At 30.3% G+C, this 12,376-nt stretch overlaps 2 protein-coding genes across 2 annotated transcripts; both read left to right on the top strand.

Annotated features, from left to right (window-relative positions):
• Positions 1 to 926: 926 nt before the first annotated feature.
• On the top strand, positions 927 to 4,197 carry LOC114397270. Its single transcript, XM_028359358.1, has 3 exons — positions 927 to 1,633; positions 1,943 to 2,046; positions 3,775 to 4,197. Exons 1-3 carry the CDS (start codon positions 1,148 to 1,150, stop codon positions 4,028 to 4,030), a joined length of 846 nt encoding a protein of 281 aa, XP_028215159.1. The 5' UTR covers positions 927 to 1,147; the 3' UTR covers positions 4,031 to 4,197.
• A 5,032-nt stretch (positions 4,198 to 9,229) lies between these two features.
• On the top strand, positions 9,230 to 12,172 carry LOC114397264 (transcription factor RF2b-like). The gene is made up of 4 exons (XM_028359353.1): positions 9,230 to 9,821; positions 10,440 to 10,572; positions 11,109 to 11,193; positions 11,303 to 12,172. The coding sequence occupies exons 1-4, from the start codon at positions 9,313 to 9,315 to the stop codon at positions 11,668 to 11,670; spliced, it is 1,095 nt and encodes a 364-aa protein (XP_028215154.1). The 5' UTR covers positions 9,230 to 9,312; the 3' UTR covers positions 11,671 to 12,172.
• The last annotated feature ends 204 nt before the right edge of the window (positions 12,173 to 12,376 follow it).

Genomic DNA, 12,376 nt, shown 5'->3' with positions numbered 1-12,376 from the left:
GTAACCTTTGGTTCTTATATGTTTGATTGGACTGTGTATGGGTTAAGGTACCCCAGAACTCTAATTAATTGGATTTTGCTTACCAAAAAGAAATTGGGAATGTCAATTATATATTAAACCACAATTATTGTTAAGAGCAATAGTTTACTTACACTTAATTATTTATTTGTACAACGGATACACTTTGTTGTCACCAATTAACAATCTCGGGCCTCTTGAGCTCAAAGCTTGAAAGAGGTAAACCCTTGTTATTTTCTCATAAATCCAGCTTATTATACCAAATTTTCACATGCTTTTTTGGTTCCGTGTTAGAACTTACTTATGACTATGCCATAATCAAGGTCGGCTCTAAGCATAGTTCAGAGGTGAGACGACCCAAGGACCATGACAGAAAGGAGCCCAAAAAATTTAAAACAATATTAACAATTGTGTAACCATTTTTTTAATATTGTTTTGATCATGTTATTTTATAAATGAGTCAAAATTGTTTTCTCATCTTAAATCTTTTTTTATTCAAATTAAAATATGACATGTGAGTAAAAGATATAAAAGATTCAATTTTTTTAATGTTTTATATCCATAAATTCATGTTAAATGAAATTTCAAGTGTGACATATAATTAATATCTTATAAACATTAAAAATATATAATATTCTTTTCATTTTTAGTAAATATGAATATATAATAATAGGAAAATTAGAATCATAATTCTAATCTTTATTTAATTATGACTATATTCAACTAAGGTGCAAGCATTTGATAGGGTAAGAAGAAAGAAAAGAAATACTAGTGACAATCTTCCACATCAACTTCATCTCCAAATTTTAAATATTTTATGGAGCCTAGCCCTACTTTTGAATGGTTCAAACGACTAATTTGGATATATCTATTAGAGAATGGCTACAAAGACCAACAGAGAACTTTGAATCTAATGTTCTCTACCCAGACAGCTTCCTTTTCGACCGGCCTCAAAACATGTAACCTTGGCCACATATGGTCGTCTTTATTTCCAACAGGACCGAATTAACAAGATTCTGTGCCCTTGTTCCTTTGTTTAACACTTAGCTTAAATATTCCTGTCATATAGGGTTCAAAGCTACAATAATAGCCTTATCTCATCTTATCCTTAGCCAAGCTAGAATCTCTAATGGGTGAACACATGAATAAAGCTATGCAGGAAAAGCCAATCTTAATAGGTCTTGAAGATTTGTACCAAGGAATCCCTGATGAATCCGTTAACCTCACTTTTCAACACCTGGCTGAAGTGAAAACATCGGATAAGAGAAAACTCACAACAACACCTTCACGCTCAATAGCAAAACTACCTAGTCTTGATTTCACCAAAGGCTTGCAAGCTTCTAATCAACAACACCATCTACAAGACTTTGGCCATGGTGAATCGCCATTGGGTCATTCTGGTCATTTTATTAGCGATGCAAGTGGTGGTGCACAAAGACAAAGTCCTCGACTCAAGCCTAGCGGAGATGATGATCATTTGGGGCATGGCATGAGCTTTGATGGTGTGAGTGTTGCTTCAGGAAGAGGTAGTCGACGGCGCCGACCCGGGATTCCTCACTCTAAGATTTGCGCAATTTGTAATACCTATGTTTATATCTTCCGGACTAGATGCCTGGTACGTACTTAGATGTATCAACAAAGTAAATTTACTATTATACAAGGGAAAAAAGCATGAAGATTTTTGTTTTCATAGAGAAAAGTGAATTGGAAATTAATGTTGCCAATCAACTCTCATATTTGAGAATTTCTGAGTTTCTGAACAATAAATTAACTCTTATATAACATATCTACATGTATGTATGTATGAATTACAGATAATAAATTAATGTATAATATATATAGGTGCATGGATAATTATTAGCTGGATATATATAGTTGAACCACCATTCAATCCTTTAGCTTATAATGACTCTGGTGCATGCAGGTATGTGGCAGGGTTTATTGCAGGCAATGTGCAGAAAGAGGAATGGGGGAGATGATAGAAGGAAGAAAGTGTATTGAGTGTCTTGGATTGAGATTCAGCCAAAGGTAACAATTTTATTCTGTTTTTTCTTTAAAAAAGTTTGTAATCTTTGAGCTAAGTAGCAGATGAGAATTGCCAAGTTATTCCAATTTAATTAATTAAGTTTCTTTTGATCCAATACTCGCTTTGAATTTTTAGATGTAACTTTTATTAAATATATATATATATATTTGGCGTTAAAATAGTGAAATATGATAAACGATACTTACTGAGATTTATGTACTGATTAAATGAAATTGGCTGCTTTTTCAGTTTTGTTTTTTAATAGGCAAAAGAATAATATTACTAACTTTCGTCTACAAGGAAGAAATAATTACATGCTGACCAAGAGACTATTCCAAGTGATCATGATGTCAGTTAATTTCCACATAACATATAGTCATATTTTTCAGTTTATTAAGTAGAAAGTTAACAAAAATTTGATTATGTGCCACATATTTGACTTAATGTTGATTTGGAAAGATGTAATAGTTTCTCATACAATGAAAGGACGTACGTAGTCACACTGATTCAAATATCACAGCTAAATCAGATAACAACCACAATGAAAGCACATAAGCTTCCCTACACGTAGCTAGTGTATATGCTACCCCACACCCAAACATATATAAATCCATGAAGTCATTTTTTCCTTACCAAAAGATGATGTTGAATCATCTCAGTCTGAAAAGCTATTAAATTAATTTCTATCTCATTTGTTTGCATTGTATATTAAATTAATAAGTTAAAAATATACATATATAAGCTCTAGAACGTAGCTGTTTGACTCTTTGTCCATTGTTCCAACGGTTGATTAGCTATAAGCCAATTAATTACTTGTTAATTATACTATTTATATAATTAGTCTCTATGTTTTGAGACGGCATTATTTAGGCTTTTGTTTGCCGTCCCATTAATTTGTCTATAACAGACAATAATTAAATCATACATCTGCGTCAAGGTTGGTCTCAGCCAAAATTGCATATGCATAGTCCTCATATATACAATATAATTTTAAAGAGTAATGATATATACAACATTTTTTTCAAATTAAATTAAACTTTTTATGATTCATATTTTCTTTTATCTCTTTTTATTCTTTTCTTTTTTCTCTCCATAAAAATAATAAACAAGTACAAGAGAATTAAAATAACTTACACACTTTCTTAAATTAATCAATTAAACTAGAACTCCTTAATCTATATTCTTTTAATCTTATCTCATATTTCTCTCTAGTCTCTTTGTTATCTCTCTTACATTGTAAGAATTATTATAAATTAATAGTTTGTCTGAATTTCATTACTCAATGTTAAACTATTTATCTATCTTTTCTTTTGTTAAGTGTGAATATCGTGGGCTCTAGAATCTTTAGCGAAACCCTAACATATGTGAATCTGGGATGATTAATCACACTTATTTATTAGATGTAATTGGGTCAAAGCTTCAAGGTCTAATCATTCTATTCTATAGGTTAGATGCCCAATTGTTCTACATGAACGACCCCTCAATAAGCTCGGTCGGCTTAGACAACGGTCCATCTTTCACTAACAAACCTTTAACTGTATATTATATTATTAATTTAATTATCCTACTTCGATTTATTTATTTATTGCTGATAAAGTTACATTGCCGGTGCATGCTGAAACATTTGTCAGTATATAGAAATATACATACATGTATTATGTATATGTAACAGTTATAGCTTCAAATAAAATTTAGAACATTTTTTTCACCTAATTAGATTTGTGACACAGGTATATAGAAAGAGCAGGGAAGGTAGGGTGTTGTAGTTGGAGGTATCCAAATACACTGAAACAGGCTGAGCTCAAGTGTGCAGAGAAAGGACCAAGGAAGAGCGTAAGGCATGGTCATAGTGGAATGGCAAACTCAAGATCACGAAGTCCTATTAGCCCCAGAAGGACTCATAATGCTATTGGTAGCAATGAACACTCTTTTGTCATGTCCTCATCCTTTTCTCCTTTCTCGCCTCATTACAACCTCCCTATATAAAAAGAGTGATATAATTTATAATTGTAAACGATATATATATCCTATAGCTGGATCAGTGCCTCGGGAGAATATGTTTTCACATTTTGTTTTGTTTAACTTTATTTTATGTTTTTAATTTAATTTGTTGATTCAGATTAATTGAGAGCTTAATATGTCTTTTTTCTCCATGTCTTCTTTTGCTTATATATCTACCCAGCGGTGGTATATTGAACTACCAAAAAAAAAAAAGGTACTTGTTTCGTCTCTTAATCATCGATAGCATGTTAATTATACTTATACCTCAGTTTTTCAAAAATGACAAGGAAATCCTGATGACATTTTGTAGATAAATATTTGAAAGAAATGAATAATTTTCAATATCGAAGTTCCCTTGCTAGCCATTAATTAGCTCCAGCCAAGCAATATTTTAGATATCTCCAATAAAAAAATTAACTATCGTCAAATTCATCATCCATCTATATTTTAGATAGCGATGCAATGAACATCACCATTTGATTTTGACAAAACGGTAGAGATTTTGTTCCATCAAATTATCTTGTTGTCTTGGTGCTATACAGCCTATACTTGAGCACATGAAGATTTGTATTGCCATTTAATGTTCTCGTTCTCATAAGTAATCTCATCTCTATAGCCCCAAAAGATGTAGATTAATATATAAACTGAAATGTGTGTGGGGATAAGAATATTAAAAAGAAATACAATAGAAACGACATGCCCGAAGATAGGCTAAAATATTCGAGATACCTTACATACAGCTTACATACAGGTCTCATCTATATATATTGTGATATGTGGATGGATATGAAATTGGCCGGTTAATCAATAATCATCTTCAATTCACTTAGGACTATATATTGTGTGTGTGTGTATATATAAGTTTGTGGGTGGTAATTGAAATCTCATCAATATCAAACTCGCTTTTATATGTAGATTTACACCACATGGGGAAAGATTAACCTCTCATGTGTTGCCCAGATCGAAAATTCCTCAAACTAAATGGCATGACCATGTAAGTTATCAAACATGGAAAATTCCGTGTACCTTTTGCATAGTTTTGATTTTAGAGTTTTCTACATATATATATATATATATATATATATATATATATATATATATATATATATATATATTGTCAAGAAAATGTTTGTGTAGATTTTTTTGACTAATCATGGTATCAAGATTAGAACTTTTTGTTGGTCTGACACCGTCTCCCTGTTCTGCCGAGAAGACTTTAACAAAAATAGAATATAATTAGTTTTACCTTCGTTTTTTTTTTTTTTATCTTCTTATGGGTTTGGTCTAGCTAGTGCTCCAATGTTTGTTTCTGTTTTTCTCTATTAATTTGTTAATATAATTTAGCCATTGGTTGGGGCAAGCCTTTTTGAAAACAAAAAAAAAAAAAATCTCAAAAGACTTAAAAATGTAGCCTATCTTGTGAGGTGACATTGAACTATCAAACAGTGAATGCAACTTTTTTTAGTCTATCATGTCGATAATGAGGAACTAAGTGTTCATGCATTATCTATCTTAAACTACACCACTAAATTGACCCTAGTGGGTTAGTAAATGCAGAAGTAATTTAATTTTAAGAAAATATTATTTAATTTTATTATAAAAATATGTGTAAATTTTTTGTATTATGAAAATTGAGGTAAATGTACACAATATATATAATTGATTTAGCAAAAGTAAATAATCGCAAAAAATTGCTAAATAATGAAACTTCAAACATAAAATGAATAATAATGTACGGCAGTACCTCTGAACGGTACATATCAGGACCCAAATAAAAAGTTTAATATCAAAGTATTTCAAAATACCCAATTACATGCCATAGATAAATCCAAGGAGAAAATATAAAAGTACATCCAAATGGAGAATGGACATGTACTAAATACATAAAAACAGATAAATAGTCAGTTTTTTTAAAAAAAAAGAATATAATAAAGTGTGTATTAAAAAAGTGTGTTCGAGAATATATTATTAGTAATTTTCAATAATTAATGATGATACTTCTCTTTTATCATGAACAATTAATTATGTTTTTTTTCTTTAATTTGATGCTAATAAGTCTCAAACTTTTTTTTAAGCAAAGTCTCGAACTTAACTACCTATATATGGTCATACAAGTTAGTTATATGTTGTATTGCATCAACAAAACAATTATGATTCTTATAAATATGTGCAAGGTTAAAAATATGCAAACCACATTAAAATATAGTCTATAATGAAGTGTTTGATAAATTATTTCAGTAAATTATTATTTTTAATAAAAAAATTATCATTACTTACGATCAATATAAAAAAATTATTTTATTAATCTTTAAGAAATGCACATATTACTTTAAAAATATTATTTACAATAAATTATTTATAATAAACTATAAATTAATATAAATTTCTTGATGTAACATATTTTTCAATAATTTGAAAATTATCAAAATTAAATGTAGGAAATTAATCATGAAAATTAAATTGAATATAAAGTAAATTAAATATGCAAACTAAAATATACTAATTAATTTTCTTTTTCAATTCATGAATAAAATTGTCACGTACATTGCAAGTTTCTATCACCAGTTAACACGTTTGTTAAGAAAACCACCTATTTATGAATTATGTCAGATTTATAAACAACGTGTTGGTACATGTCTTTATCACACTTCTATTTGTGTTCATTTAACACATTCATAATTAATTATTTCTCCCATACTATATATGTTTTAAAGTAAAATTTATAATTGAGATTAACTTTAGCACGCATCTAAATTATATTTAACAATTCAAAATTAATTCTATCTAACATTAAAAACAACCAAGAGCCTGAAATATAAAAGTCTGGGAGTTTATTATATTAATTCAAAAATATAAAAAATTAAATGCAAACTATGCCAACAAAGAAAACTAGAATCACACATAAACTAAAAAAAAAAACGAGTATTAAAAAATACAATTAAACCTTTAAAAATTATTTTTCACTAAAAAAATACAAAATTCACTTGTTTTAAAAATTGGATTTTGCTTTTACATTTTAAATTAAATCGTTCTTGACATTCCAATTTTAAAACCAAAAAATAGAAAATATTTTTTGTTGCTTTATTATTTTTATTGTGAACCATATATATAAAAAAGTTGGTATCCATTTTGTAGACAACTACAAATCATTAATGAAACTTTTGTAATGAACACAACTTCATCCCTCACGTCCTCATGTCACCCATTATAGATCAATCAACACTTTGAAGGTCCCAAGTCAATGCCTTAACAATAACAAGTTACAAATAGGATTGTGATCACTTTATATATCGTGTTATATCTCATACTCTATTTTAAAATGTTAAAATTTCATTAAAAAAATGTTTATCATTTTAAAATTACAAAATGTTATCTTTTTATTACGTCAAATGAAAACGAGTATTAGTAAAGTGAAAATTTAATTTATTAAAATACAATTATATTTTTAATTTTAAAATATTTAATAACCTTTCTAATTATTAACTTTTAAAACTATTGATATTTTAAAATAAAATGAAAAATAATCAAAACACGCAATTCATACTTACTTTAACTTCTTCACCTGCATAATTAAATATAGCTAAAAAACCTTGTATAAGATCAAAACATCAATTCGAACAGTGTATAGTTACATATCACTGGACCTTTTCAACTGTGTCACATGATTGTGCATGTGGTGCTACTTGATGTTTGAAAATGATGTGCATATATATATATATATATATATATATATATATATATATATATATATATATATATATATATATATATATATATATATAATACTAGTATATGATACGAATTAAGTATGACATTTTGGGCACAACGAATTAAATAGCATTTGGGCCCTCAACAATACAAACTTTAATATATACAATTATCTATTATTTAATTCACATCATTTTCACAAGGCGGGGATCACAAGGGAATTTATAAAATTATATAGTAAAAAATATTTTAAAAAAGGGTTTAACAATAAATATTTTCTTAAAAGCAAGATAATAGTAAATTATTGATGATATATCTTTTAATGTATATATTTATTTATTTATAAAACTATGTGTATTTTTTAAAGACTAATACTCATAAAATTAAAAATATTTGAATTTTGTCCTAGTAAAATTTTTTGTTCATATAAAATTAAAATGAGATAAATTTTTATTTGAAGTTAAGTTTGGATATCTAAGCCTATATTCTATAATTTATTGAGGCTTTTCTGCAATTTGTTGCAATGGATGAAATATGAAGAATTTATGGCTGTTTTTTTTTTTATAATGTACTAAAAATTTTACAAGAAAAAATTCAAATATTTCTAATTTTATGATATCAAAAGCATATTTTTTTTTAATTTTAGAAATCATCATTGAATCGAGTAAAACAATTGTGTTCAATAAATGCAATTGTTTAAGGTAATTAATTTAATATCAAACTTACCATTTAATTATAATGCTTTAGTATAAATATTTGTTTCCCATTAAGATTGGACTAATTGTAGAGTTCGACATACACAAGATCTAATCTTATTATCGTTGTTGTATATAAAAAACATATAAAATATTTTATATCTATCTTTTAATTGCATATCATACACATTTTTTTACACAATTATTTTTTATTAATGATTATCTAGTTTGAATCAAATACATAATTATGGAATCAAAACTTTTCCTTTAAATTAAAATATTTAGATGAAGTGTTTCACTGTTTTCTCATCCATATTTAATATATCCAACTTAAATAAAATTATTTATTATATAAAATACTTGTGATATGTAGGAAAAAAAAGTAAAAAATTTACCCTATATGGCAATATACAGGCAGATGTAAGAAAAGATACATTAATGTATTATAATTAAATTCATTAACCCAATGAATATAGTTTAATTGATAATACATTAAGTTTATGAAAAAATTTAGATTTAATTATTGAGTTTGTAGGCAAAAATTTGAATTTGATTATCATATAATATTTTTACAGAGAAAATGAGAAGGTGATCAGGTATTATAAACCTACAGATCAAAGTTTGTACTAAAGAGTCAAAGTTTTAATTACCATAATTATTATAAATGGATTAATAAATCATAACATTATATATTTCTTATTATATATATATATATATATATATATATATATATATATATATATATATATATATATATATATATTATTTGTATTATCGGAATTGTTAGAAGCAGAGAAAGAAGGAAGAGACTTCAACTTCAGTTCAGTTGTGTTGTCTGACAAAACGAACAGCAATTGGGAGCAGATGCAAGATCCATCTTCAAACCCTAATTCCAATCCAAATCCCAATCCTCACAACGCCAATGCCGCATCCCAGTTACCGCGTCCGCCGCAGGCCACGGCGTCCACCGCCGTCGCCGGCGCCTTCTCGTCCTCTCTATTCGCGCGCTCCGGCGGACCTCACCACCGGCGAGCCCACTCGGAGATGAGTTTCCGGCTGCCGGACGATATGATGGACCTCTCGCCGTCGGATCCGTTCGCCGGCGGGTCATCGACGGCGAGCATGGAGGAGATCGGATCGGAGGACGACCTGTTCTCGACGTACATTGACGTGGACAAGCTCAGCGGCGCGAACGGGTCGGGCGGTGCCGGAAACGGAGCGGATCCGACCGGCGAACGCGAGAAGAGTCCGGCGAGGCCGCGTCACCGGCAAAGTAGCTCCGTCGATTTCGGGGAAATCATGGATGCGAAGAAAGCTATGCCTCCTGATAAGTTAGCTGAGCTATGGACAATTGATCCCAAGCGTGCTAAGAGGTTCTCAATTTCGATCCAAAAATGCGTCTTTTACTCTGATTTTGTTTTCGATGTGACGTGTGGATTTATAACCAATTGGATTTTATTTGTTTGAGTTTTATTTTAGTTGCTTTTCGAGTTTTAAATTTAAGTGGTTTAAGAATTAAATTGAGGCTTTTTGTTATGTGTATGCTTGTCCAGCGCCGAAAATGCTGGACTGCTCTGTTGTGATGTTTTGATGATGTGTTTTTGATTGAATTGATAAGTCTTAATTTATGAATGACTAGAGACAAAGTTTTAAATTGTGCTTTGCAGTTGCAATTGTGATCCTTAATATTGCAGAAAAATGCAGCCGGTGTGGCCGCAATTGCTGTTGCAATGAGTCAAAAAACTTTGACTTTGTGGCCGAAATCGCAGGAAAAAAATCTCAACTTTGAGGCCGAAATCGCAGTATCAGACCCTCTTTCAGAACCTTGTTAGAGACAATTCTAAGAATCTTCTTGTTGAGTGGAAATAAATTATATGTTGGAAGAGAAGGGTTTATGCGAAAGATAGTGCTTGCTTGCTTGTTTCATTCAGTATTTGCTATGGATTTGATTATGTTTATTGTTATTCTCATGGTGTTGTTGTTGTGAATAGAATACTTGCAAATCGGCAATCTGCTGCTCGATCAAAGGAGAGAAAAGCGCGCTATATACAAGAACTTGAGCGCAAGGTTCAGACTCTTCAGACGGAAGCCACAACTCTTTCTGCCCAATTGACATTATACCAGGTTTGTGTTGACATATGTCTGAAACTAAAGTACTTTTAGAAGTTCCATTTTACAGAGTAGGCCCAGTTTTGTTTGTTGGATTTCCGGATGCTGCCTGGTGCAATGAATTCAACTGGATCGTTACATGTTTAGATTTACACCAGAAGTATTGAAAATTTTGCTTCAAATTGGTTTTAGTATACCAATCCTGTTTGCTACTATTTGCTGCATATGATTATAGTTTTATAATCCGTCTTTACTTATTACCTTCAAATATTTTCCTTGAACCATAGAGATATCTATGTTGATTTTAATTTAAAAAATATTACTTTTGGATTATTCTGTTTGTATTTCTCTTCTGGAATTCCTCCTTATTATATAGAAATATAAATTTTTTCTAAAATCTTACATAATCCAATCACATTGGTGAACTATGGTAAATAAAAATGGTGCTTTGTTTTTTAGGCTTCACCCTGGTTGACTTTAGTCTCTATCCATACAAAAACTAATTGTGGCTTAATAGGAATATGACAAAAATATTTCTTGATTCTTTATAGAGGGACACATCTGGCCTTAGTACTGAAAATACAGAGCTTAAGCTCCGTCTGCAAGCCATGGAGCAACAAGCACAGCTTCGCGATGGTAGCCATCATCACTTTCTTTGCTTGATTTATTAATTTTTTAACTAAAGTTTAGAGCATGTTATTAAGATTAGTTAATTACACTGAAATTAGTTTTTGATATGTTGTAGCTCTTAATGAAGCATTGAAGAAGGAAGTTGAGAGACTTAAGGTTGCTACCGGTGAGGGGATGAGCCACACTGAATCCTTTAATCTGGGAATGCACCAGATGCCATTTTCCGGATCAAATTTCATTCCAATCCCGCCACAATCAGGTCCTTCTGGTCACCAGAACATGCAGATGCCACCATTTGGTCACTCCCCATCCACAATGCCAACTCATCAACTGCATCAAACAAGTTCTCATCCATATTCAGAAATATTGCAAAATGAACAGCTTGGTCGTTTCCAAGGGCTTGACATTAGTAGCAAAGGATCAACTCTCGTGAAGTCTGAAGGCCCCTCGCTCTCTGCAAGTGAGAGTAGCAGTACATTTTGAATTTGACAGAAAATGCTTGACCTGCTGACTTATCCATGCTATTCATTGCTCATAGGGTTGACATTTAGTCAACTAGTGAAGGTACCTCATTTCATGATTCAGATTTGAGGATTAATTCTTAACTATTTATTCTAAGGGTTGCTCGCCAAAAAGGGGAAGCACCCTTGGGGTTTTGTTGCAAAGTTCACAGTAATCATGTTTCAGCATGGCATTTGGTGTTTCTGGGCGCTGGAATATTGGGAATGAAAGGTCATTCCCATTGTATCTTTGTATTTGTATCATCGTTTACGTGATAGCATGTAAACTGTGTGATTTATTGTTGTGTTTTACTTCATTCATAGTCCAAGATGGACTCTTTTTTTTTTTTCTTTGTATAATTAGTTTTAGATTTATTCATAGTCGTTGTACAATCCAAGAGTTTTGGGTACTTGTTGTATTAAACTTCTTCTGAGATAAGACCTTTTTTTTGAATAACTGGCATTTCTTAGTTTCTCTGTTCTGATTTCTGTGTAACACATTATCTTTGTATTAGAACACTTTTGATTGTACCAACTACCAAGTATGTTTAGCTTCCATAAAAAAGTATTGTATCAGTAATTATCCTTGAATTAGTAAGTAGAAATGGTCAACATTGATGTATTAGTATTCGGACACGTTATAACCTTTTTAGTTTATTAGGTTTGAGTCATTTGACACCTATATTGAT

Source organism: Glycine soja, chromosome 2 (assembly GCF_004193775.1).
Source record: "Glycine soja cultivar W05 chromosome 2, ASM419377v2, whole genome shotgun sequence".
NCBI lineage: Eukaryota > Viridiplantae > Streptophyta > Magnoliopsida > Fabales > Fabaceae > Glycine > Glycine soja.
The sequence above is the reverse complement of the archived record's forward strand: the minus strand, read 5'-3'. Positions and strand labels throughout refer to the sequence as shown.

Coding starts and splice junctions, on each gene's coding strand:
- LOC114397264 (XM_028359353.1), top strand. CDS start 9,313: ATGCAAGATCCATCTTCAAACCCTAATTCCAATCCAAATCCCAATCCT. Junction 9,822..10,439: donor GATCCCAAGCGTGCTAAGAG/GTTCTCAATTTC, acceptor TGTTGTGAATAG/AATACTTGCAAATCGGCAAT. Junction 11,194..11,302: donor ACAAGCACAGCTTCGCGATG/GTAGCCATCATC, acceptor GATATGTTGTAG/CTCTTAATGAAGCATTGAAG.
- LOC114397270 (XM_028359358.1), top strand. CDS start 1,148: ATGGGTGAACACATGAATAAAGCTATGCAGGAAAAGCCAATCTTAATA. Junction 1,634..1,942: donor TCTTCCGGACTAGATGCCTG/GTACGTACTTAG, acceptor TGGTGCATGCAG/GTATGTGGCAGGGTTTATTG. Junction 2,047..3,774: donor GGATTGAGATTCAGCCAAAG/GTAACAATTTTA, acceptor TTTGTGACACAG/GTATATAGAAAGAGCAGGGA.